Consider the following 25,712-nt stretch of genomic DNA (forward strand, 5'->3'; position numbering starts at 1 on the left):
TCCTTTCTTCCCTTTTTTGGAGACAGAGGGAGAGGGTCCAATATAAAAATATGTGGTACCCCAATCAGATTTGTCTATTACGCAATAGTGCCCTCCGTCTCAGTTTCCTTAATGTACACCTATAGGTCACATGTCATGATATCTCATTTATGGGTTAATAGGGGGTTTCCCTATTGGGGGAAGAAAAAACAAAACAAAAAAAAAAAAGAGAAATTGGAAAGTAGAATCGCTTTCCATGCGTATGGTGTCCTTCATGTAATTTCCTGCAGGCTGTATCTGTGTTACTCAACCAAGTTACACCACTACTCAAATGTTGGGGAATGTGCGATTTTAAGCGATTTTTAGATGAGCCTGCAAGAGTGCCATGCGATTCTTTCAAAGGGATTACCTTATATTATCCTCTTAACGTTGCATTTAAAGATCCAGATTAATTTTCTGGGAAAATTAGCAGCTAAGGAGGTGTTCTTTCATTCAGCATTTAAACGTATATGTCAAGTATCATACTTGTTTCCCTCCCGTTCACCGCTTTCAATATGGTTAGTACTGTTCATTCATTTACCTTGGGCGTTGCCCTCATTCCCACTTAGAGTCTTATAACTTATATTCTGTTTACCATTAATCTCAGTAGCTAGCACATTGTTAATCAGAGTTATATATCAGCGGAAAAACGTATGTCCTCATTCATGCTTTCTTTTTACTCTTACTCCGATGGTAGTTTAAGCAGGATTTTCTTAAAGACAACTATGTTTTACAGGGATGTATAGCACTTATCTGTTACACTTGTTTATCTTCCTCGGTTCGTCCTACGGATCACCCTCTACGTTCTGTTAAGCTGCTGTTATGCTACTTCCAAGTGGGTAAGAGGACAGAGGGAGAGGTCTGATATCATGCTGCCTACTTACAATGCATATATTATAATCATACAATTCCTCCGACACATTTGTAGCTTGGTTTCTCTGTATCTTATATCTGTTTAGATAGTCCCAGCCGCAAGCACAATATTTATATGTCCCACAGAGAATATGTATCATCCATCAGATTGTCCCTTTACTGCTGTTACAAGCCTTTCTTTACCCTTGGTAGTTTAGACATGCTGGTATTTAGGAACCCTGGTACTTGCAAAGATATACGGCACTTATCTAGTTATTTTCAGTTGTCTCCCTCAGGATATCCCCAATTAGCCTGCGGACAACCTTCCACATTCCTTTGAACCCAATGTTCCAGAGAGATAGGGGGAGCAGCAGAGAGGAGAGCTGTTGGCAGCAGCAAACAAAGTGTTAATCTGAACTATATGACCCAGGGAAAACGTATGTCATCATTCATGCTATCTCTTTGCTTTTATTCCAGATTTGTTAACCATGGTAGTTTAAGCATGATCTTATTTAAAGCGACTATGTTTTACTGAGATATATTGCACTTATCTTATCTGTGACGCTCGTTTATCTTCCTCGGTTCATCTCAGCCTGCAAGTAACTCTCCGCGTTCTGTTTAGCTGCTGTTATGCTGCTTCGGAAGAGATGGGGAGGCAGCGGGGGGGGAAGAAAGGGTGTCAGCAGCTATTTCCAGCACTGTTTTTTTATCTGCTGGCCGGCGGATAGGCAGATTCCGGAGTGGCGTCTTGCGGTGGTGTCTTTCATCTGCCGGAGCCTCTCACCCTCCGGCGTGTTTCCACTCAGCATTCTTCTTCCGCGCGCCTTCTCCTGCTCAGCTTCCTCGTAACCCCTCCCTCCCGCAAGAGCGTTCCTACGTCATCTCCCTGTGTAGGAGATCTGCAGTTGTTGCCGATTCGAAATTCTGACTAATTTTCATTATTCGGACATTTGGATGCATCTGAATTACCGAATTACAATGCTAACGAATTCAACTGAATTCGGATGAAATTCGACTCAATACCGGATTCGAAATGATTTCAACATGATTCGACATTATTTCAACCGCATTCGAAATGATTTCAACATGATTCATCATTATTTCAACCGCATTCGAAATGATTTCAACGTGATTCGAAATTATTTATTTTACAAATGTTTTATTGAAAGTCAAACATAACATATCAGTACAGTCATGTGACAGAAACATCAAACAGAAGAAAGAGGAAAAGAAAAGAAGGGGTGTCTCAGTGGGGGGAGGGTACATAGGTGATACAATATTCCACAAGGCAATAAAGGTAGCAAAAAAACAAAAACAAAGGCCTAGTATAAACAGGTAATCACAACGTTGATTCGATTGCGCCTCAAAATAGGCCATATGGAATGCAGCCTAGCTCAGGTAGATTCGAAATTATTTCAACCGCATTCAAAATGATTTCAACATGATTCGACATTATTTCAACCGCATTAGAAATTATTTCAACATGATTCGGCATTATTTCAACCGCATTCGAAAATATTTTGTGACCCGATTTTGGGGCCACATATCTCGGGGGTCACTTATAGCTAGAAACCCCAAATTTGGTATGCAAACACAATAGTACTAGCACTACAACATATCCATATTTGGAGTTTCTAGCACCAAGTGACCCGGAGATAGATGGCCCTAAAGTCGGGTCACAAAATATTTTCGAATGCGGTTGAAATAATTTCGAATGCGGTTTAAATAATTTCGAATGCGGTTGAAATCATTTCAATTGCGGTTGAAATCATTTCGAATGCGGTTGAAATCATTTAGAATGCGGTTGAAATAATGTCGAATCATGTTGAAACCATTTCGAATGCGGTTGAAATGATGTCGAATCATCTTGAAATAATTTCGAATGCGGTTGAAATAATGTCGAATCATGTTGAAATCATTTTGAATGCGGAAATAATGTCGAATCATGTTGAAATCATTTCGAATGCAGTTGAAATAATGTCGAATCATGTTAAAAATCATTTCGAATGCGGTTGAAATAATGTCGAATCATGTTGAAATCATTTCGAATGCGGTTGAAATAATGTCGAATCATGTTGAAATAATTTCGAATGCGGTTGAAATAATGTCGAATCATGTTGAAATAATTTCGAATCATGTTGGAACCATTTCGAATGCGATTGAAATAATGTCGAATCCGGTAGAAATATTTTCTAATTTGGTTGAAATATTTTCGAATGTGGCCGATTTTTTGAATTCTGTAGAAAACTAAACGAAATACGAAAACGAATTTAAGGAAGTTAACGAATTCCAAATTTGGAGTTTCTAGCACCAAGTGACCCCGAGATACATGGCCCTAAATTCGGGTCACAAAATATTTTCGAATGCGGTTGAAATCATTTCGAATGCGGTTGAAATCATTTCGAATGCGGTTGAAATCATTTTGAATCATGTTGAAATGATTTCGAATGCGGTTGAAATAATGTCGAATCATGTTGAAATCATTTCGAATGCGGTTGAAATAATGTCGAATCATGTTCAAATCATTTCGAATGCGGTTGAAATAATGTCGAATCATGTTGAAATCATTTCGAATGCGGTTGAAATAATGTCGAATCATGTTGAAATCATTTCGAATGCGGTTGAAATAATGTCGAATCATGTTGAAATCATTTCGAATGCGGTTGAAATAATGTCGAATCATGTTGAAACCATTTCGAATGCGGTTGAAATAATGTCGAATCATGTTGAAATCATTTCGAATGCGGTTGAAATCATTTCGAATCATGTTGAAATCATTTCGAATCCGGTAGAAATATTTTCGAATTTGGTTGAAATATTTTCGAATTCTGTAGAAAACTAAACAAAATCTGAAAACAAATTTAAGGAAGTTAACGAATATAACTAAACGAAATTAATGAATTAGCGAATTAAAACGAAACGAAACGAAACTAATTTTTTCCTTTTGCACATGTCTACTCATTCGACATGAAGTATCTCAACGTCGTGGACAGCTTCTCGGCATGCCGCTCCTAAAGTTATTTGCAGAGCGGTCTCTTGGTCTTCCATTAATACTTTTGCTTCCCATTATTGTGTAGAGCCAGCTGCTCTGTCTTCTGTTAATTTTGGTTTGCAAGTTTTGTCGGTTGACAACGCTAAATAAACTTTAGTTCTTCGCTCTACATTTTGCCCACCCGGGTGTGTTTGGCGAGTTATTTCCCCCACACGTAGGCTGCCATGGAGCCTGTCGGGAAAACGGAAAATTTATATCAAATACTTACCGTAATTTTCCTTTCCTGATAGGCTCCATGGCAGCAGGAGTTCCCTCCCAAATGTCTGGAGTAGGCTAAGTTACGGAACACGGATAGCAGCTAGGAGCAAAGATTTATGGGAGTTGGGTCCTATTGGGTAATTATGGAGGCGGGGCTAACCCACACGTATGCTGCCGTGGAGCCTGTCGGGAAAACTGAAAATTTATATCAAATACTTACCGTAATTTTCTTCTCCTGATAGGCTCCATGGCAGCAGGAGTTCCCTCCCAAATGTCTGGAGTAGGCTAAGTTACGGAACACGGATAGCAGCTAGGAGCAAAGATTTATGGGAGTTGGGTCCTATTGGGTAATTATGGAGGCGGGGCTAACCCACACATATGCTGCCGTGGAGCCTGTCGGGAAAACTGAAAATTTATATCAAATACTTACCGTAATTTTCTTCTCCTGATAGGCTCCATGGCAGCAGGAGTTCCCTCCCAAATGTCTGGAGTAGGCTAAGTTACGGAACACGGATAGCAGCCAGGAGCAAAGATTTATGGGAGTTGGGTCCTATTGGGTAATTATGGAGGCGGGGCTAACCCACACGTATGCTGCCATGGAGCCTATCAGGAAAGGAAAATTACGGTAAGTATTTGATATCAATTTTCAGTTTTTAGCACCTCAAAGTAAGTATAGGGTGCTACAACTTTTACTTCTATTAGAAGGGAGGTTTACATTCCTTGTAATAGGAATAAAAGCGATCGCATTTTTTTTTTTTAAAGGGACAGCTTAAAAATAAAAATCATTTCGAATGCGGTTGAAATCATTTCGAATCCAGTAGAAATATTTTCTAATTTACCGTATATACTCGAGTATAAGCCGAGATTTTCAGCCTCTTTTTTGAGGCTGAAAGTGCCCCCCTCGGCTTATACTCGAGTCATTGCTGTCTGCCTGCTCGATCAGCGTGTCGAGCAGACAGACAGCGGCCATTCTATAATTCAAAAGCCGCGCCTCCGGCTCCGCCTTCGCCTGTGATAGGCGGAACACTGAATTTCCCAGCAGCCTGTGTTCCGCCTATCACGGACATCGTCTCATCCTCGTACTACGGACGAGGATGAGAGGATGTCCGTGATAGGCGGAACACAGACTGCTGGGAAATTGTGTTCCGCCTATCACAGACAGGGAGGCGCGGCATTTGAACAGGGGAATGGGCGCCGACGAAGAGCGGTGATCCTGGGACGGGACCGGACGGAGGCTCGGCTCGGGACGGGACGGGATCGGACGGAGTCTCGGGACGGGACGGGACCGGACGGAGGCTCGGGACGGGACGGGACCGGACGGAGGCTCGGGACGGGACGGGACCGGACGGAGGCTCGGGACCGGACGGAGGCTCGGGACACAGGTAGGCTGGACACACAAGGCCACACACACACACACACACACACACACACACACACACACACAGGAATGGACACACACACACACAGGGATGGATGGATGGATGGACACACACACAGGGATGGATGGATGGACACACACACACACACGGATGGACACACACACACACAGGGATGGATGGATGGATGGACACACACACAGGGATGGATGGATGGATGGACACACACACACACAGGGATGGATGGATGGATGGACACACACACAGGGATGGACAGGCATATCTCACCCTCGGCTTATACACGAGTCAATAGGTTTCCCAGTTTTTTGGGGGTAAATTGGGGGCCTCGGCTTATACTCGGGTCGGCCTATACTCGAGTATATACGGTAGTTGAAATAATTTCGAATGTGGCAGATTTTTTGAATTCTGTAGAAAACTAAACGAAATCCAAAAACGAATTTAAGGAAGTTAACGAATATAACTAAACGAAATTAATGAATTAACTAATTAAAACGAAACTAAACTAAACAAATTTTTTCCTTTGGAGGCGGGGCTAACCCACACGTATGCTGCCATGGAGCCTATCAGGAAAGGAAAATTACGGTAAATTTTCAGTTTTTAGCACCTATGTAAGTAGAGGGTGCTACAACTTTTACTTCTATTAGAAGGGAGGTTTACATTCCTTGTAATAGGAATAAAAGCGATCGCATTTTTTTTTTTTAAAGGGACAGCTTAAAAATAAAAATCATTTCGAATGCGGTTGAAATCATTTCGAATGCGGTTGAAACCATTTCGAATCCGGTAGAAATATTTTCTAATTTGGTTGAAATATTTTCGAATGTGGCCGATTTTTCGAATTCTGTAGAAAACTAAACGAAATCCGAAAACGAATTTAAGGAAGTTAACGAATATAACTAAACGAAATTAATGAATTAACGAATTAAAACGAAACGAAACTAAACGAATTTTTTCCTTTGGAGGCGGGGCTAACCCACACGTATGCTGCCATGGAGCCTATCAGGAAAGGAAAATTACGGTAAATTTTCAGTTTTTAGCACCTACGTAAGTAGAGGGTGCTACAACTTTTACTTCTATTAGAAGGGAGGTTTACATTCCTTGTAATAGGAATAAAAGTGATCAAATTTTTTTTTAAAGTATGTAAAAAATCCTAGTTTTTGGTAATAAAATTACATAGAAGAATATTATATAATTTCTGAAAGCAGAGGCCCCGTAGAATAAAAAATTGATTAGTTTCACGTGATATTTGCGCAAACCGTTTACTAAAACGTAAATGTTCAAAGAAAAAAAATATAATGTTAGGAATTTCCCTTGTGATCAGTAAAAACTCCAGGTGTTCTGAGAAGCAGGAAAATTTATTTCTGATGTGGCCCACAACAGAGAGACATGCTTACAGGACGAAAGCTGAAGAAAAATGTCTGCCAAAAGACTGTGTCCCGCCTTCACATACCCCATAAGAATAACATCTCTATGCTTCTATTGGCTGAGGGAACATAAATAACGTTGTCATGGTACGAACTGGTACCTTTATTTACTATTCATGTTCCGTACATTCTTAGGCTATCATATTTAGTTAAATCTAATGATTCTACAACTTACTATGGAGTTAATTAAGACAAAACAATACAATGAGTTAATACAATAATGTGCTCAGAAGTAAGTTTTTTAACAAATCAGTCTCAGGACTATTGTTTTTCTAATAGTCACACAATAAACATTTAAAACTTTTCTAACATATAACAAAATGAATTTTAGCGCAAAACCGCACCATATAATACCCGTTTTTTTGGGTTAAAACATAAAAAGATGAGGTTGCATCGAGTAAATAGATACCAAACGTTGCAAAATTGCGTGCGCCCGCGATGCCGCCAAGAACGAAGGTGCCCTCCCAAAAAATAAAAAATCAACATAGGCGACTCTCTAAAAGCCGTTACAGCTCATCAGTTTAGTTAGCTAGGAGCTCTGGTGCTAGAATGATTGTTCTCTGACGTTTGGTTCTGGAATTTTATTGATAGGCGACTCCTATCCTCATATTGATTAGCGGTTCCAAATAAATAGTTACTGCAGTGGGGAACAGACACAAAAGATACGCTCCGCATCTTCCCAAATAACTCTTCTGTTTTTATTATGACGCAATTGAAGGTTATTATATACGTAGCTGTCACATTCTTATTACAATTGTACTTTTATGGTAACAAGGGGCGTAACATAGGCGGGCTAATTCTAATACAAGGGGCGTAACATAGGCGGGCTAATTCTAATACAAGGGGCGTAACATAGGCGGGCTAATTCTAATACAAGGGGCGTAACATAGGCAGGCTAATTCTAATACAAGGGGCGTAACATAGGCAGGCTAATTCTAATACAAGGGGCGTAACATAGGCAGGCTAATTCTAATACAAGGGGCGTAACATAGGCAGGCTAATTCTAATACAAGGGGCGTAACATAGGCAGGCTAATTCTAATACAAGGGGCGTAACATAGGCAGGCTAATTCTAATACAAGGGGCGTAACATAGGCAGGCTAATTCTAATACAAGGGGCGTAACATAGGCAGGCTAATTCTAATCAGGACTGGAAAGAATGCAAAACATGTCATGAAAACATTATTAGTGCCGTGTGCAATACATACAAAATACAATACAATTCTATACACAACTCACACATTTCCTTTACACATTCATTCTACAAAGGTTTTATAGAAACAGACCTGTAAGTGTTTGTGAAATCTTCCCCCACAAAATGTACTCAGCCAATGAGAGGTAAGGACTCCATTTTTATTTTTCTCCTGCTATCAATGGTCGACACGGTAACAACACTTCATCCATGTCTTTGGTGATCTTCAGCGTGGAACTGTGGAATTTCCCTCACTCAAGACAGGAAAGCGCCTTCTTCTTTGCATGAGACCTCAGATGTGAGTTAAGATTGCCCTTCAGTGGAAAACATTTCCCGCACTCAGGACATGAATACGGCTTCTCCCCCGTATGCAATTTCTGATGTGTCAAAAGATTTCCCTTCACTGAAAAACATTTCCCGCACTCGGGACAAGAATACGGCTTCTCCCCTGTGTGAGATCTTCGATGTCTGGAAAGATCGGTCATACATGAAAAACATTTCCCGCAGTCGGGACAGGAATACGGTTTTTCCCCCTTGTGCAATTTTTGATGATGGGAAAGATGGGACTTCTGTGAAAAACTTTTCCCGCACTCAGGACAGGAATATTGCTTCTCTTTCGTGTGCAATCTCAGATGATGGGAGAGACTGGACTTGACTGAAAAACATTTCCCGCACTCAGGACAAGAATACGGCTTGTCCCCCGTGTGCAATTTTTGATGATAGGAAAGATGAGCCTTCTGCAAAAAACGTTTCCCGCACTCAGGACAGGAATACGGCTTCTCCTCCGTGTGAGATCGCTGATGATAGGAAAGAGCAGACTTCTGTGAAAAACATTTCCCGCAATCAGGACAGCAATATGGCTTTTCCCCCGTATGCAATCTCAGATGATGGGAAAGGCTGGATTTGACTGAAAAACATTTCCCGCACTCAGAACAAGAATACGGCTTTTCCCGCATGTGCGATTTCTGATGATACGAAAGAGCAGACTTCTGTAAAAAACATTTCCCGCACTCAGGACAGGAATACGGCTTCTCCCCCGTATGAGATCTCTGATGATAGGAAAGATTGGACTTGACTGAAAAACATTTTCCGCACTCAGGACAGGAATAGGGCTTCTCCCCCGTGTGCAATTTTTGATGATAGGAAAGACCGGACTTCAGTGAAAAACATTTCCCGCACTCAGGGCAGGAATACGGCTTCTCCCCCGTGTGCAATTTTTGATGATAAGAAAGAGCGGACTTCTGTGAAAAACATTTCCCGCACTCAGTGCAGGAATACGACTTTTCCCCAGTGTGCAATTTCTGATGATGGGTAAGATGGGACTTCTGTGAAAAACATTTCCCGCACTCAGGACAGGAATACGGCTTTTCCCCGGTGTGCAATTTCTGATGATGGGCAAGATGGAACTTCTGTGAAAAACATTTCCCGCACTCAGGACAGGAATACGGCTTCTCCCCCGTGTGCAATTTCTTATGATAGGAAAGACCGTCCTTCCGTGAAAAACATTTCCCACAATCAGTACAGGAATACGGCTTCTCCCCCGTGTGCAATCTCTGATGTGTAGCAAGACTGGACTTCCGTGAAAAATATTTTCCGCACTCAGGACAGGAATATGGCTTCTCTCCTGTGTGAGTTATTTTATATACGTTAAGTTTGGATGGTCCGGCACCGTCCCGCACAGTCTGAGGTTCCTCAGGATAAGAGGAATACGATGGTCCGGCACCGTCCCGCACAGTCTGAGGTTCCTCGGGATAAGAGGAATACGATGGTCCGGCACCGTCCCGCACAGTCTGAGGTTCCTCAGGATAAGAGGAATACGATGGTCCGGCACCGTCCCGCACAGTCTGAGGTTCCTCGGGATAAGAGGAATACGATGGTCCGGCACCGTCCCGCACAGTCTGAGGTTCCTCGGGATAAGAGGAATACGATGGTCCGGCACCGTCCCGCACAGTCTGAGGTTCCTCAGGATAAGAGGAATACGATGGTCCGGCACCGTCCCGCACAGTCTGAGGTTCCTCAGGATAAGAGGAATATGATGGTCCGGCACCGTCCCGCACAGTCTGAGGTTCCTCAGGATAAGTGGAATACGATGGTCCGGCACCGTCCCGCACAGTCTGAGGTTCCTCAGGATAAGAGGAATACGATGGTCCGGCACCGTCCCGCACAGTCTGAGGTTCCTCAGGATAAGAGGAATACGATGGTCCATCTACACTGTGTGGTGCCGGATGGACATTTAAGGTAGTCGGGTTTTCTCCTGGACTATACTGTGTGATGTCCTCATCTTCTACTTTACAGTCTGGAGACAAAGTGAGACAATCCTCTGAGGTTTTCCTCATCTCCCGTCCATCTACTAGAATAGAAATACAAAGATTATTACTAGACATCAGCTGATTGGTTCCCCTAAACCAGGACTCCGCCCACATCAGGCAGCTTTGTCTCTGAGGATCTTACAATTCCCCCCTCAAGGTAACTAGTAAATGGGTCCTCTGATCTCCTACCAGGCTCAGGGCTATGTAATGTACAACATAGAGAATATAGTGCAGGGGTCAGGAGTACGTAATGTGCAATATATAATTACTGTATATAGTGTAATGGTCAAGAGAATTCCACTAACATTGGTGTTCAGTAATCATCGAAAGCTGAAATGTTTACATGAGACAAGTTGCAGAGGTCCCACACCGCTCCCCCCATCTCCTGAGACTGCACTCAGTGACTTGGGTCTGAGACTATACAGACATATCCCTCCACCCGGCACAGCCAGCAGACAACAGAGCAAGTAACCCCGGGGGGATTGTTCTGTCAGAGATCTTACTAGACCCGGGCATGGGGCAGAAGACTCGAGGTACATACCCCAGGTGTCTAGGCTGAGCAACATTATGGTGAAAATTAACATTTTAATGCCAGCAGAACCCCAGAATCTCTGGTAGGAAAGTGACCAGGGGATTACAGGCTGATATCACCCAGCCCCCACCCTACTCTGGACCAATCAGTGAGCAGTATGGGTGGAGGAATGGATTTAGTGTTAATGACCCACCTGTGCTGATCTCTGTAGGAGTGTCCTCCTCTATAAATGTCCCCGTTATTCCATCCTCCTCCATAGACTGCTGATCATCCCTCACATACCTCTCTTCTTCTTCTGATTTCACCTCAAATTCTATATCCATTGGATCTCCACTCTAAACCAAGAAAATGAGAGAAAATATCATCTGTAAGATAGAAGATTTAATATTGCGACATCACACAAAAAGAATACACATCCTCTACACAAGTCCATGTTCTAGATGCTCCGATCCACCAACCTTGCAATAGGGAGGAGTGGTGTGACCTTCCTGTGGGGAATCCCGGGAATACAGAGGATGGGGACATCTCCCTGGTGGGTTCCTGGTATTTGGTGGCTCCATCATATCCTTGTGACCTTCTGAAAACTTCATCACTCCATACTCCTCATCCTCCTCTTTATACTCTTCTTTAACATCAATATGATCATCCCCGAGGTTTCCACTCTGAATATATAATAAAACATTCATTGTAATAAACATGCTGTGTATAAATCAGAACTACCAATAATTGTCACTCATCTACCTGATGATGGTGGGGGATGGTGTGACCTTCCTGTGTGGAATCCTCCTCTTTTATTTCTTCTTTAACCTCAACTTTAGATGTGAGGGGCGGCTGATTGGCCATCATGACGTCCTTCCCGGCTCCGCTCACCTCTCCTGTCAGCAGCTCGATGATCTCTCTGGTGACTTCTAGAATCTTCTTTGTATTTCTCTATTCTATCAGGGAGGGAGGTGGAGGCAATGTGATGGTCATGTGATCTCCAGACTTCACAGGAGGAAAACTCTAGATCTGAACACAAATAGTAAAATCAAATGACATTCCCCGAATCCTCCTCACCTCACTGGTCAGGTCTCTTTATTTGAACCCCACTTCATGCTGAGGTTTCTGATATTACATACAATGGAGGTCCAACAGCCCTACTTTGAAAGTGAGGAGGTCAGGGGCCGGCCCACATCCTAAGAGCATCAGAAAAAAGTCGGATAGAGAGATATTAGGAGGAGGAGCTGTGAGGTCAGTGTGATGTCATAGGATTCTCTAACTCTGATTGGAGGGACATTGGGAGGAGGAGCTGTGGGGGGCGCTGTGTGAGGTTTCTGTATACAGCATAATTTCTCCCGGATGCGTCCCTCTGCTAAACAGAAAGATGATCTTTGACTTTGGGCTTTGCCAGGACACATCATATTCCTGTGATCTCTGTGTTGTCCGGAAACTTTACTGATCACATTTTAGGATGAATATCTGAGACTTGGATCATTATGGGGAAAAAATTTCCAGACATTTACTGAAAATTAAATGTGTAACTACACCCCGAGAATGAAAGGGGTCAAAGTCGTTTAGGACATGCCGAACACCAAGGCAGCTACCGAACACCCCGATCAGCCGAACAAGAAACCCATACGAATAACTCTCTCCCCCAAGTACGAGACGAGGCTCTGTCTTGAGGTTCAAACAGTAATGAATCTTTATTGGAAGTAATACAGGTCTTATATACAGTAAAAGATGAGGTGCACACCTCCTGCTCATATTACTCTTACACCGGTGACCAGACCTAATTAACATGAGCGAACTACTAATCCTTTAGACAGCCTAGATGACTCAAACATGACCTTTAGGCCAGACTTGCCGTCTTGTAGCTCAGAAGACGCAATCAACATTATCACAAATCAACAAGGATCTCCTTTACACAATAGCAGAATTAATTAACACAAACAATAACTGGGATCTAATGGCTCTTATGCCACATACACACAATCAGACTATCCGGCGGATTTAGTCCGGTGGACAAACCGCCGTAAAGTCCGCCGGACTGTCCGAACGAGCGGATCTGCCCACACACGTGACTTTTCCAGCATACTAAGTCGTAATTTTGAAATGAACGGACTTGCCCACACACACGGAGGAAAGTCTGTTCATTTTGTGCGCGGCTTCAGGTAGCCGGGACCAGCGAAGGAGGCGTCACTGGCCCTGTCACCTGGTATGGAGTTAAAGGGGAAGCCCTACACCGAAAAAACAGTGTGGGGGGCCCCCCTTCCCCAAAGCACCCCCCCATGTTGAGGGCACGAAGGTTGGTATGGCTCAGGAGGGAGGGGCGCTCGCTTGTCCCCACCCTCTTTCCTGACCGGCCGGGTTGCGTGCTCGGATAAGGGTCTGATATGGACCAGGGGGGGGGCCCACACCGTTTTTTCGGCGTAGGGCTTCCCCTTTAACTCCATACCAGGTGACGGGGCCAGCGACGCCTCCTTCGCTGGTCCCGGTAACCTGGAACCGTGCTCAAAATGAATGGACTTTTCTCCGTGCGGGAAAAGTCTGTTCATTTCAAAAGTACGGCGGACTAGCACACACACGCCCCTATTGTTCGCCGGACTGCGAGTCCGGCGGACATATTTTGGTGCAAAACTACTTTTTTAGTCCGCCGGACCTTTGGGTAAAATAAGTCCGCCGGAGCTCACACACGGGGGATTGACTTTTCCACCGGATATTTTCATCGTGTGTACACGGCATTAGATCCCATACTAGACCTATTTACAATAAACACATTCTAGCAGACAGCAAACAGACAGGTGGCCTGAGTTGATGGCATCAGCACCTTCTATGAGCCTCAACATTATGAAGCCATCACTATAATACGGCATATACAGGCTTCCCAGATTCTGTGTTTTGGGGGGACATGGACTTGAATCCAAAGTAGCACCCCCTCGAGGGTCCCCAGGCATACAGCTCACAAAGAACACCGTTCCCCCAAATGCCAGGGCCCATGATCGGTCGGCTAGCATTCAGTCCCCTCCAAAAGCCCCTGTCCCGGCTAGGTCTGTCACAAAATGTTTCCCTTTTTCTTCTTATTTGAATGTTATAAAATAAAGACATACATATTCCAATCCCTCCTAAATAAACTGCCCACCCCCCACCACTATTAAATGTACTATAATCCGTTTGTCAGGAGTGTGTTGCGCTCATAATTCCAGCATCCTGGTTTTGGCTGTGACGCATTCTTTCTGTCTGTCTGTCTGTCCACCTGCAAAGTGATTGATGTGGTCAGTTTCTGGTTGGAGACCCAGTCTGATTTAAGCCAGCCAAGCCTGCAGTCTCATGCTTGTGATATTGCATTTGTAACATGTGCTCCAAGCTCTCCGTTTGTCTGCCCTGCTCGGCTGTTGGCAATCCCTCGTTGATGACCTCGGTTTGGATATCCACTACTTTCTGAACCCTGTCTGCCTTTTGACTATGGATTTGACCCTGATTATTCTGAACCTTGCCTGCCTTGTACCTGGACTTTCGTTGAACTACACTGCCTGTCAACCACAAGTACCTGGTTGCTGTGCTCAGCTTGTTCCTGCTCAGGCATGGTGGCCAGGCACTATAGCATTGTGTATAAGTCCTGGGGGCAACTGAGTACTGGTAGGCCTGCTTGCCTTATGGGAAAGGGGACTGCTATAGGTGAAGAACACAGAAGCCAGCTATAGTGCCTGACCACCTTCATTAGTGGTAAGCACGACGTTGAATGTAGATGTAGAAATTCTACAATAGATGGATGAAGTGAGAAGGTGATTGGTGGAAAAGCGTGACATCTCCAAAATGAAGGAAATGTTTAAGTCCTGTAAGTGGGGGGGGGGATGTTCTGACCCTGAATGGGTTCATATACATTTCCACATTATATATGGCTGGGGGGCACATGTCTGGGGTTCTTTCTATAAGTGAATTCTTTATCTAAGTGGGCGCACATCGGCTCTGCACTTCAGTGATTGCACAAAGTGAGAATACACAGAAAACTACTTTGAAAAACACCAAACAGACTGCAGGTGACCTTGTTCTCCCCTCTCAGCTCTCCTTCCTCTCTATAACATGTGCTTTCTACCAATCCTTCTGACAGTTGTGTCCTCTCTCCTTATCCTCTTTTACTCACCCCTCTTCTCCACCCCACGGCCTGTATATATCACCCTCACGTCTGTCCTCTCCCTATTCCTGCATCACCAACTCCTGATAATTCTAAACCCACATGCTAATAAAACCTCCAGGACTCTGAGGCATGTCCCTTCATATAAATCGCACTCCCATATTACCTCCCCCACCCTTCTGCTTCTCCTAACCTCTGGAGATTAAACCCCAAACCCTGGACCTTCATCATTTAACTGTGCCCAAATCTCTCATCACCCCATGCCCTCTGGCAGCAGCTGCAATCCACACAATTTAGTTTCTATTCCTCTTCTTCCCAAAACCAGCCTCCTCTTCTCTTGCACCCTTTGGAACACCTCCTCTGTCTGTAACAAACTCACTTCTGTCCATGACCTCTTTATCACTAACTACTTGCTGTTACTGAAACCCGACTTCATGAATCCGACACTGCTTCTCCTGCTTCCCTCTCCCATGATGGCCTTCTCTGGACTCACTCCCCCAGACCCAGTGGGCAGAAGGGAGATGGAGTGGGAATCCTTCTAGCCCCACATAGCATCTTTCAAATACTTCACCCACCTCCCTCTGCTCATTTGAGGCACATTGTATTTATCTATTTTCTCCAGTTTCTTTTAGAAGTCCTGTGTTATTGGCCTCCTGGACCCGTATCGACCTTTCTTGATGGTCTCTCTGCCCTACTTTATCTCTTCTGAAATCTCCACAATCATTCTCAGTGACTTCAATATCCCTGTTAATACTAATACTCCTGCTTCTTGTAAACTCAGTCTAACCTTCTCTTTTTAGCAAAAGCAATACGCCATGCATACACAATTGATATACGCTTCTACTCACTCTGAAGGCAACACCCTTGACCTTGTATTCTCCTATCTATGAACTCCATGCAACCTCTCCAACAATCCTTTTCCTCTCTCTGATCGCCACGTTATTAGTTTCACTCTCTCGGTCTTACACCTCCTCGCCACCTAACCCACCTTAACCCTTCTCTACTCGGCTACTGACCATCACCATGACATCATCTCATTCCTGTCCTGCCCCAACCTAACCACTTCTTCAATAGATCCCTCTCAGGGCTGTCTTTAATATGGATTGGACCCTGGGCAACAAAAATTTGTGACCCCCCACCCCCCCCCCCCCCCCCCCATGCACTTTCGCTCTCCATCTGATTTGAGACATTCAATAAAAAGCAGCTAGACTCAAAATCAGTTTACAGAATCGGATCAGACAGCAAAATTGGTTGCCAGAGGTTACAGTGCATCATTACCACTCACTGACTGGTTGCTATATTTCTGTACATCAATACTGCTCACCGATTGGTTGCTATAGGTTACTGCACAACATTACTGCTTACTGTTTGGTTGATTGGTTGCTAGAGGTTACAGCACACGATCTCCTCACTGCCTGCACACCATGAACTGGGGAGGTGAGGGGGCCCATTTATAGAGAGAAAACTCCTAGGGAATATAAAGAGAGGTTTCACTGGCCACCAATGTAATAGGGGTTTACACTGACCACTAATGTAATAGGGGTTTACACTGACCACTAATGTAATAGGGGTTTACACTGACCACTAATGTAATAGGGGTTTACACTGACCACTAATGTAATAGGGGTTTACATTGACCACTAATGTAATAGGGGTTTACACTGACCACTAATGTAATAGAAGCATTCACAGTAGCCACCAATGTAAGGAGGGATGTACACTGACCACCAATGTAAGGGGGGCATTCACACTGGCCACTAGTGTGAATGAAAGGATTCGACACAAGCACCAATGTAATGAGAAGATTTACCCCTACCACCAATGTAACTGAGACATTTAGCCTGCAGGTCTGCCTCTATTTACATAAGAATGCCGCCGCTATTTATATATCAATGTCGGTATTTACATATAAACACAGGGTCTGCAGGTCAGTCATCTGTACACAACAATAGGGGCAGAGCTGGGCAGCATTAGTAACAGAACTTCACACTGAGATATCAGGACACAGCACGGGAATAAAACCTCAAGGGACAAGGGAATTTAAACTGGGCCCCCAACAATGACATGGCCCAGGGCAGCTGCCCCTTTTGCCCTGCCTTAAAAACAGCCCTGATCCCTCTACTCCACCCTGCACACACTGGCCCCCCTCCCCCCTCACTACACGCAGACCCCAACTTCTTTTTTTTTTCCATAAAGATTTTATTGAGGTTACAATAAAAACAGAAACAGATACGTACAATCAAACTGATACAGCATATGATACAGCCAAAGAAACATTATATGATAGGCCAGGAGGAGTGGGGGGGACCCCAACTTCTACAACCTTGGCAAACAAATGAGACCAGAAGTCTCAAAATCATAGCTGCACTGTTGAGCACCTGTGCTGCAAGACTAGTTCTTAGAAGGACTTCAACCAATATACATCTGCCCTCCAAAAATACAATTCTTGTCTTCTCATTGTCAAGCACACCAATTTCATCACTCTCATTACCAGCTTCTCATCCTGTCACCGTCAACTCTTCTCTACCTTCAACTCTACTTCGTCCTCCACTACCTTCATCCACCAACTCATCCACTGCCCAGGAGATCGCCAATCACTTCAAAAATAAGATTGATACAATTTGTGATGAGATCTCCGCTGTACAGATACCTCCCCTACTGAACGCCCCACATCCACAGGTACAACCAACACTTTCCTTATTCAACCCTGCTACTATAGATGAGGTTGCTAAACTTTTTTCTAACGGCCACCCAACCACCTGCTCCCTAGACCCAGTTCCCTCGCAAATACTGCGGTCACCCTCTGGCTCTATCCTACACTCTCTAACTCACATTTGTATCTTCCCCAACTCTCCAAAACATGCACTAGTCACCCCCATACTTAAAAAAAAACCCTTCCCTGGACCCAACCAATCTTATCAACCTTCACCCCATCTCCTAGCTCCCCTTTTCCTCCAAACTTCCTGAACGTCTGGTCTACAACCAACTGAGCGACCATCTCACTGAAAAATAACCCACTGCACAGAAACTGCTCACCTTAAACTCACGAATCATCTGCTAACGGCTACTAAATTCAATGGACGCTACTCTGTAATCCTACTCTTGGACCTCTCTGCTGCCTTTGACACAGTGTACCACCCCCTCCTCAAAAAAAAAACTCCTCTCCTTTGGTCTCTGTGACTGTAGTCTTTGCTGGTTTTCATACCACCTATCCCATTGCAACTTCAGCATCACAACTTTACTTCCTCCTCCTTTCTCCTTCGGGGTCCTTCAAGGTTCTGTTCTTGGACCTCTCCTATTCTCGATCTCCACCTCCGCTCTAGGTCAGCTGATATCCTCCTATGACGTTCAATACCATTTCTACGCTGACGACACCCAAATCTATCTCTCTACCCCTCAGGTCATTCCATGAGTCTCCTCACCGCATCACTAATTTACTGACAGACATATCAGTCTGGATGTCACACCCCTTCCTCCAACTCAATCTATCCAAAACCGAGCTCATAATATTTCCTCCCCCACGTGCCCCTTCCCCCGACTTATCTGTCAAGATCATTGACACAACCATCAACCCGTCTCCACAACCAGGGTAATCCTGGACTCCGAACTTTCCTTTCAGCCCCACATCCAATTACTGTCCAAAGCTTTCCGCTTCAACCTCCTCAATATCTCCAAATTACGCCCCTTCCTAATCAATGACCTCACAAAGCTACCGATTCACTCCCTGGTTATCTCTTGCCTTGACTACTGCAAGTTCCTCCTCACTGGGTTGCCATTATATAGACCCCTCACCCCTTCAGTCCATCATGAATGCTGTTGCCAGACTCATTCACCTTACCAACCATTCAATGTCTGCCGCTCCTCTCTGCCAATCCCTCCACTGGCTTCTGCTTACCCAACAAATTAAATTCAAAATAACAACAACTTATAAAGTCATCCAGAACTCGGCTCCCCAGCTATATCACTAACTTCATCTCACAATACCAACCAAATTATTCTCTTCGATCCTCCCAAAAACTCCTGTTCTCTATCTCCCTCATCACTTCCTCCTTTGCTCATCTTCAGGACTTCTCCCGAGCCTCTCCCATCCTTTGGAACTCCCTATCCCAGTTTGCCTGACTGACTATCTCCTACTCTGCCCACTTTAAGATGATCCCTGAAAACCCTCCTCCTATGAGAAGCCTATCCCACCCCCACCTAACAATTGGACTTTTATTTTCTCTATCAGCTCATCCCCCACAGTTATTGCCTTTTGTTTCCTTTGACCCTCCCTCTTAGATTGTAAGCTCTAAGGATCGGGGCCCTTCGATTCCTCCTGTATTATATTGTAACTGTACTGTCTGCCCTCATGTTGTGCAAACTGTTGGCTCTATATAAATCCTGTATAATAATAATATATGTGTGTATCATCATCTGCTGGAGATAAAAAACATCACAGTGACTATGGAGGAAGAGGACGGAACATGACGGGGGGGTTACTGGGTGTAAATAGAAGAAAAGATCATATTACCTCCTCAGCAACGTCACCTCTACCTCATATCACAAGGAACTTCCTGCCTGGAGCTGACATCACTTCCTGTCTTTCATAGAGACTTCCTGTCTTCCATAGAGACTTCCTGTCTGGGCAGAAGTGAGATCACCATCTTGTGGAGATCAGAGGAACTGCAGCCCCGAGAAACGTCTCGTAAAGTGAACACGGCCTTGTGCGGTGTGTGTATGTACTGTATATCCTTCTAGATGTGTAGTGCTCCCCCAGCAGAGAGCAGTGGTATTAACTGGTTCTTTACCAAACAGTACGGAGGCCCCTCCCCAGTCACAGTCCATTCACTCCGACTCCAATAAACAGTCTAGGAGTCTTTTTGTATTGTATTGCTTGTAGAATCTGTAAAAGGAGAGGAATTGGGGCAGGGGCATAAATATAGGGGTTGCAATTGTGACCTGACTCCATGCTTCAGGGGGCCCGTACAGCTCCCCTGTCATATTTGTCTACACTTGGATTGGGGGGGGGGGGGGGCGGCATACACAGGAACCAATCGCATCTGTCTCCCTCCTGCAGCCGTTGGAAGCCGGCTTCCCCTTCGTTCCCTCTCGGCACCATTAAGCGGGGGTCTGCAGGAGGGAGATGGAGGCAATTGATTCCTCCTATCCAGCCTGGTGCTAGGGGTTTTTTTTGCAGTCGTGATCCACGATGTGACAAAAGACAAGCGGTCATCAATCAGCTTTCCAGCCCCCGCTCCTCAACGCCCGGCTCCCGTTTCTTGACTGCAGGCTTCTCCTAAGGCAGTGATGGCGAACCTCGGCACCCCAGATGTTGTGGAACTGCATTTCCCATGATGCTCATCTACACTCTGCAGTGTAGTTGAGCATCATGGGTAATGTAGTTCCAAAATATCTGGGGTGCCGAGGTTCGCCATCACTGTCCTAAAGGTAAGAGAATTGCTTCCCGTCCCGAGGCCACTCCAGCCTGGCAGCCTACAAATGCCACAGTGTATTCCTGAGTCGGGAAGGACAGACAGTGCCCAACACCTGAGCGAGTATAGTGTGGGACTTCGTGTCCTCCAGTCACCACTGTCCCCTCCATCACACTGGCTCCTCCCCGTCACACTGACCAGGTACACTTCTTAGATGTGATGGCTGCATTTTTTTTTTTAAGACCTTTTATTTTCATCTGTGATCCAGCCAGTAAGTCTGTTATTTTTTCAAAAGAAAAATCTCTCCAGCAGATGTAGCAGGCATGGGATAGGACAAACCATCTCCATCTGACAGGGGTGCTTACAATGATCAACTTATATTTATTTATTTATGTAAAAAAAAAAACATTCATCCCAAAAGGAAACATCTGTTACTGTAACTGATTATATAGTGTGAGGTTTGGATTCACTGTCACACTGCAGACATCACACTACACCCATCACACTGGCTCCTCCCCATCACAATGCCCACACAATAGTGGCCCTGACTCCAAACACACCTGTCCTCTGCATTCTGTGCATTACACACTCCTGTCCCCTACAGGGAAGGGAGATCACATTACAGGCCCTACAGCTCTGACGCACACCCCCCCCCCCCCTCCCCTCATGCACATTACAGCTCTTCCAGCTCTGCCCCTCCCCATTAACATTACAGCTCCTGCAGCTCTGTCCCCCCCATCATTCACACTACAGCCCCTGCAGCTCTGCCTTCCATTCACATTACAGCTCCTGCAGGCTCTGTGCCCCTCCCCCATTCACATTACAGCTCTGTCCACCACTCCATTCATATTACAGCCCCTGTAGCTCTGTGCCCCATCCACTTACCTCAATTCAATGTCCTCCACCCCTCTCTGCCAATCCCTCCACTGGCCTCCATTCAGTGTCCTCCACCCCTCTCTACCAATCCCTCCACTGGTCTCCATTCAGAGTCCTCCACCCCTCTCTACTAATCCCTCCACTGGTCTCCATTCAGTGTCCTCCACCACTTTCTACCAATCCCTCCACTGACCTCCATTCAGTGTCCTCCACCCCTCTCTACCAATCCCTCCACTGACCTCCATTCAGTGTCCTCCACCCCTCTCTACCAATCCCTCCACTGGTCTCCATTCAGTGTCCTCCACCCCTCTCTACCAATCCCTCCACTGACCTCCATTCAGTGTCCTCCACCCCTCTCTACCAATCCCTCCACTGGTCTCCATTCAGTGTCCTCCACCCCTCTCTACCAATCCCTCCACTGACCTCCATTCAGTGTCCTCCACCCCTCTCTACCAATCCCTCCACTGACCTCCATTCAGTGTCCTCCACCCCTCTCTACCAATCCCTCCACTGGCCTCCATTCAGTGTCCTCCACCCCTCTCTACCAATCCCTCCACTGGCTTCCATTCAGTGTCCTCCACCTCTTTCTACCAATCCCTCCACTGACCTCCATTCAGTGTCCTCCACCCCTCTCTGCCAATCCTTCCACTGGCTTCCATTCAATGTCCTCCACCCCTCTCTACCAATCCCTCCACTGGCCTCCATTCAGTGTCCTCCACCCCTCTCTACCAATCCCTCCACTGGCTTCCATTCAGTGTCCTCCACCTCTTTCTACCAATCCCTCCACTGACCTCCATTCAGTGTCCTCCACCCCTCTCTGCCAATCCTTCCACTGGCTTCCATTCAGTGTCCTCCACCCCTCTCTGCCAATCCCTCCACTGGCCTCCATCCCTCTCTGCCAATCCCTCCACTGGCCTCCATTCAGTGTCCTCCACCCCTCTCTGCCAATCCCTCCACTGGCCTCCATTCAGTGTCCTCCACCCCTCTCTGCCAATCCCTCCACTGGTCTCCATTCAGTGTCCTCCACCACTTTCTACCAATCCCTCCACTGGTCTCCATTCAGTGTCCTCCACCCCTCTCTACCAATCCCTCCACTGACCTCCATTCAGTGTCCTCCACCCCTCTCTACCAATCCCTCCACTGACCTCCATTCAGTGTCCTCCACCCCTCTCTACCAATCCCTCCACTGACCTCCATTCAGTGTCCTCCACCCCTCTCTACCAATCCCTCCACTGACCTCCATTCAGTGTCCTCCACCCCTCTCTACCAATCCCTCCACTGGCCTCCATTCAGTGTCCTCCACCCCTCTCTACCAATCCCTCCACTGGCTTCCATTCAGTGTCCTCCACCTCTTTCTACCAATCCCTCCACTGACCTCCATTCAGTGTCCTCCACCCCTCTCTGCCAATCCTTCCACTGGCTTCCATTCAATGTCCTCCACACCTCTCTGCCAATCCTTCCACTGGCTTCCATTCAGTGTCCTCCACCCCTCTCTGCCAATCCCTCCACTGGCCTCCATCCCTCTCTGCCAATCCCTCCACTGGCCTCCATTCAGTGTCCTCCACCCCTCTCTGCCAATCCCTCCACTGGCCTCCATTCAGTGTCCTCCACCCCTCTCTGCCAATCCCTCCACTGGCCTTCATTCAGTGTCCTCCACCCCTCTTTGCCAATCCCTCCACTGGCCTTCATTCAGTGTCCTCCACACCTCTCTGCCAATCCCTCCACTGGCCTCCATTCAGTGTCCCCCACCCCTCTCTGCCAATCCCTCCACTGGCATCCATTCAGTGTCCTCCACCCCTCTCTGCCAATCCCTCTACTGGCTTCCATTCAGTGTCCTCCACCCCTCTCTGCCAATCCCTCTACTGGTTTCCATTCAGTGTCCTCCACCCCTCTCTGCCAATCCCTCCACTGGCCTTCATTCAGTGTCCTCCACCCCTCTCTGCCAATCCCTCCACTGGCCTCCATTCAGTGTCCTCCACCCCTCTCTGCCAATCCCTCCACTGGCCTCCATTCAGTGTCCTCCATCCCTCTCTACCAATCCCTCCACTGGATTCCATTCAGTGTCCTCCACCCCTCTCTGCCAATCCCTCTACTGGTTTCCATTCAGTGTCCTCCACCCCTCTCTGCCAATCCTTCCGCTGGCTTCCATTCAGTGTCCTCCACCCCTCTCTGCCAATCCCTCTACTGGTTTCCATTCAGTGTCCTCCACACCTCTCTGCCAATCCTTCCACTGGCTTCCATTCAGTGTCCTCCACCCCTCTCTACCAATCCCTCCACTGGCCTCCATTCAGTGTCCTCCACCCCTCTCTGCCAATCCCTCCACTGGCCTTCATTCAGTGTCCTCCACCCCTCTTTGCCAATCCCTCCACTGGCCTTCATTCAGTGTCCTCCACACCTCTCTGCCAATCCCTCCACTGGCCTCCATTCAGTGTCCCCCATCCCTCTCTGCCAATCCCTCCACTGGCATCCATTCAGTGTCCTCCACCCCTCTCTGCCAATCCCTCTACTGGTTTCCATTCAGTGTCCTCCACCCCTCTCTGCCAATCCCTCCACTGGCCTTCATTCAGTGTCCTCCACCCCTCTCTGCCAATCCCTCCACTGGCCTCCATTCAGTGTCCTCCACCCCTCTCTGCCAATCCCTCCACTGGCCTTCATTCAGTATCCTCCACCCCTCTCTACCAATCCCTCCACTGGCTTCCATTCAGTGTCCTCCACCCCTCTCTGCCAATCCCTCCACTGCCCTTCATTCAGTGTCCTCCACCCCTCTCTACCAATCCCTCCACTGACCTCCATTCAGTATCCTCCACCCCTCTCTACCAATCCCTCCACTGGCCTCCATTCAGTATCCTCCACCCCTCTCTACCAATCCCTCTACTGGTTTCCATTCAGTGTCCTCCACCCCTCTCTGCCAATCCTTCCACTGGCTTCCATTCAATGTCCTCCACAGGCTTCCATTCACCCAACAAATTAAATTCTATATAACAACATCTCCAAAGTCATCCACAACTCGGCCCCCAGCTACATTTCTAACCTCGTCTCATAATACCAACCTAATTGTTCTCTTCATACCTCCCAAGACCTCCTGTTATCTATCATTCTTGTCATCACCTCCAATTCTCATCTCCAGGACTTCTATTGAGCCTCTCCCATCCTCTGGAACCCCCTATCCCAATTATCTCCTACTCTGTCCACATTTAGGCAATCTCTGAAAACCCATCTCTTCAGAGAAGCTCATCCTGCTCCCACCTAACAATGGGCCTTCTATTTTCTTCATCAACCCATCCCCCACAGTTATTATCTTTTGTATCCTTTGACCTTCCCTCTTAGATTGTAAGCTCTACGGATCAGGGCCCTCTGATTCCTCCTGTATTATATTGTATTGTACCTGTACTGTCTGCCCTCATAGTGTGAAAACCGTTGGCATAATATAAATCGTGTATAATAATAATATATGTGTGTATCATCATCTGCTGGAGATAAAAGACGTCACAGTGACTATGGAGGAAGAGGACGACATGACGGGGGGGGGGTTACTGGGTGTAAATAGAAAATAAGATCTTATTACCTCCTCTACTGCCACTTCCAGCAATGTCTCCTCTGTTATTTGTACCTCATGGAACTTCCTGTCTTTATCTAACATCACTTCCTGTTTGTCCCTGACATCACTTCCTGTCTTTACCTGACATCACTTCCTGTCTTTACCTGACATCACTTCCTGTCTTCCATAGAGACTTCCTGTCTGGGTAGAAGTGAGATCACCACCTTGTGGAGCTCAGAGGAACTGCAGCCCCCGAGAAACATCTCGTAGTGTGAACACGGCCTTGTGCTGTGTGTGTATTTGTACTGTATATCCTTATAGATGGAGCATCTGATGATATCGGGTTGTTTGCCAAACAGTACAGAGGCCCCCCCAGTCACCCAAACAACAGTCCATTCACTCCGACTCCAATAAACAGTCTCAGGGTTTGTCTTTTGTAATGAATTGCTTGTAGAACTCGGGGTTTTGGGATAATGCAAAACTGCTATTAACATTAACCTCTTGCCTACCGGGCAATTTTACCCCCTTCCTGCCCAGGCCAATTTTCAGCCTTTGGTGCTGTCACACTTTGAATGATAGTTGCGTGGTCATGTAACACTGTACACATATGACATTTTTATCATTTTATTTCACACAAACAGAGATTTCTTTGGTGGTATTTATTTGCCACTGGGGTTTTTTTTTATTTTTTGCTAAATGAAAAAAAATAAAAAACATAATTTTTCTGTTTGTTATAAAATTTTGCAAACAGGTCATTTTTCTCCTTCACTGATGTGCGCTGATGAGGCTGCACTGATGAACACTGA

General features: G+C 45.9%; 2 protein-coding genes across 4 annotated transcripts in view; one reads left to right on the top strand and one right to left on the bottom strand.

Annotated features, from left to right (window-relative positions):
* The window catches only part of LOC143955908 (uncharacterized), an 865,587-nt gene that overhangs the window by 388,615 nt on the left and 451,260 nt on the right, over positions 1-25,712 (top strand). The gene's annotated exons all lie outside the window — the stretch shown is intronic.
* LOC143955575 (uncharacterized) overlaps positions 7,615-25,712 on the bottom strand; it is a 150,014-nt gene continuing 131,916 nt past the window's right edge. Inside the window, exons 1-5 of one of the 3 annotated variants that reach the window (XM_077465655.1) lie at positions 24,934-25,032; positions 11,712-11,978; positions 11,429-11,632; positions 11,164-11,305; positions 7,615-10,479 (exon numbers count right to left, since the gene is read on the bottom strand). In XM_077465655.1, the coding sequence (XP_077321781.1) occupies positions 8,381-10,479; positions 11,164-11,305; positions 11,429-11,632; positions 11,712-11,816 (2,550 nt within the window). In that variant the 5' untranslated portion in view covers positions 11,817-11,978; positions 24,934-25,032 and the 3' untranslated portion in view covers positions 7,615-8,380. Of the gene's footprint in view, positions 10,480-11,163; positions 11,306-11,428; positions 11,633-11,711; positions 11,979-19,591; positions 19,826-24,933; positions 25,033-25,712 lie in introns of those variants that run through there. The other 2 variants (XM_077465656.1, XM_077465657.1) reach the window with 2 other exon arrangements.

The sequence above is a fragment of the Lithobates pipiens genome, unplaced genomic scaffold, assembly GCF_037356315.1.
Source record: "Lithobates pipiens isolate NorthernLeopardFrog02 unplaced genomic scaffold, aLitPip1_a1.2 Scaffold_35, whole genome shotgun sequence".
In the NCBI taxonomy this organism is placed as follows: Eukaryota; Metazoa; Chordata; class Amphibia; order Anura; family Ranidae; genus Lithobates; species Lithobates pipiens.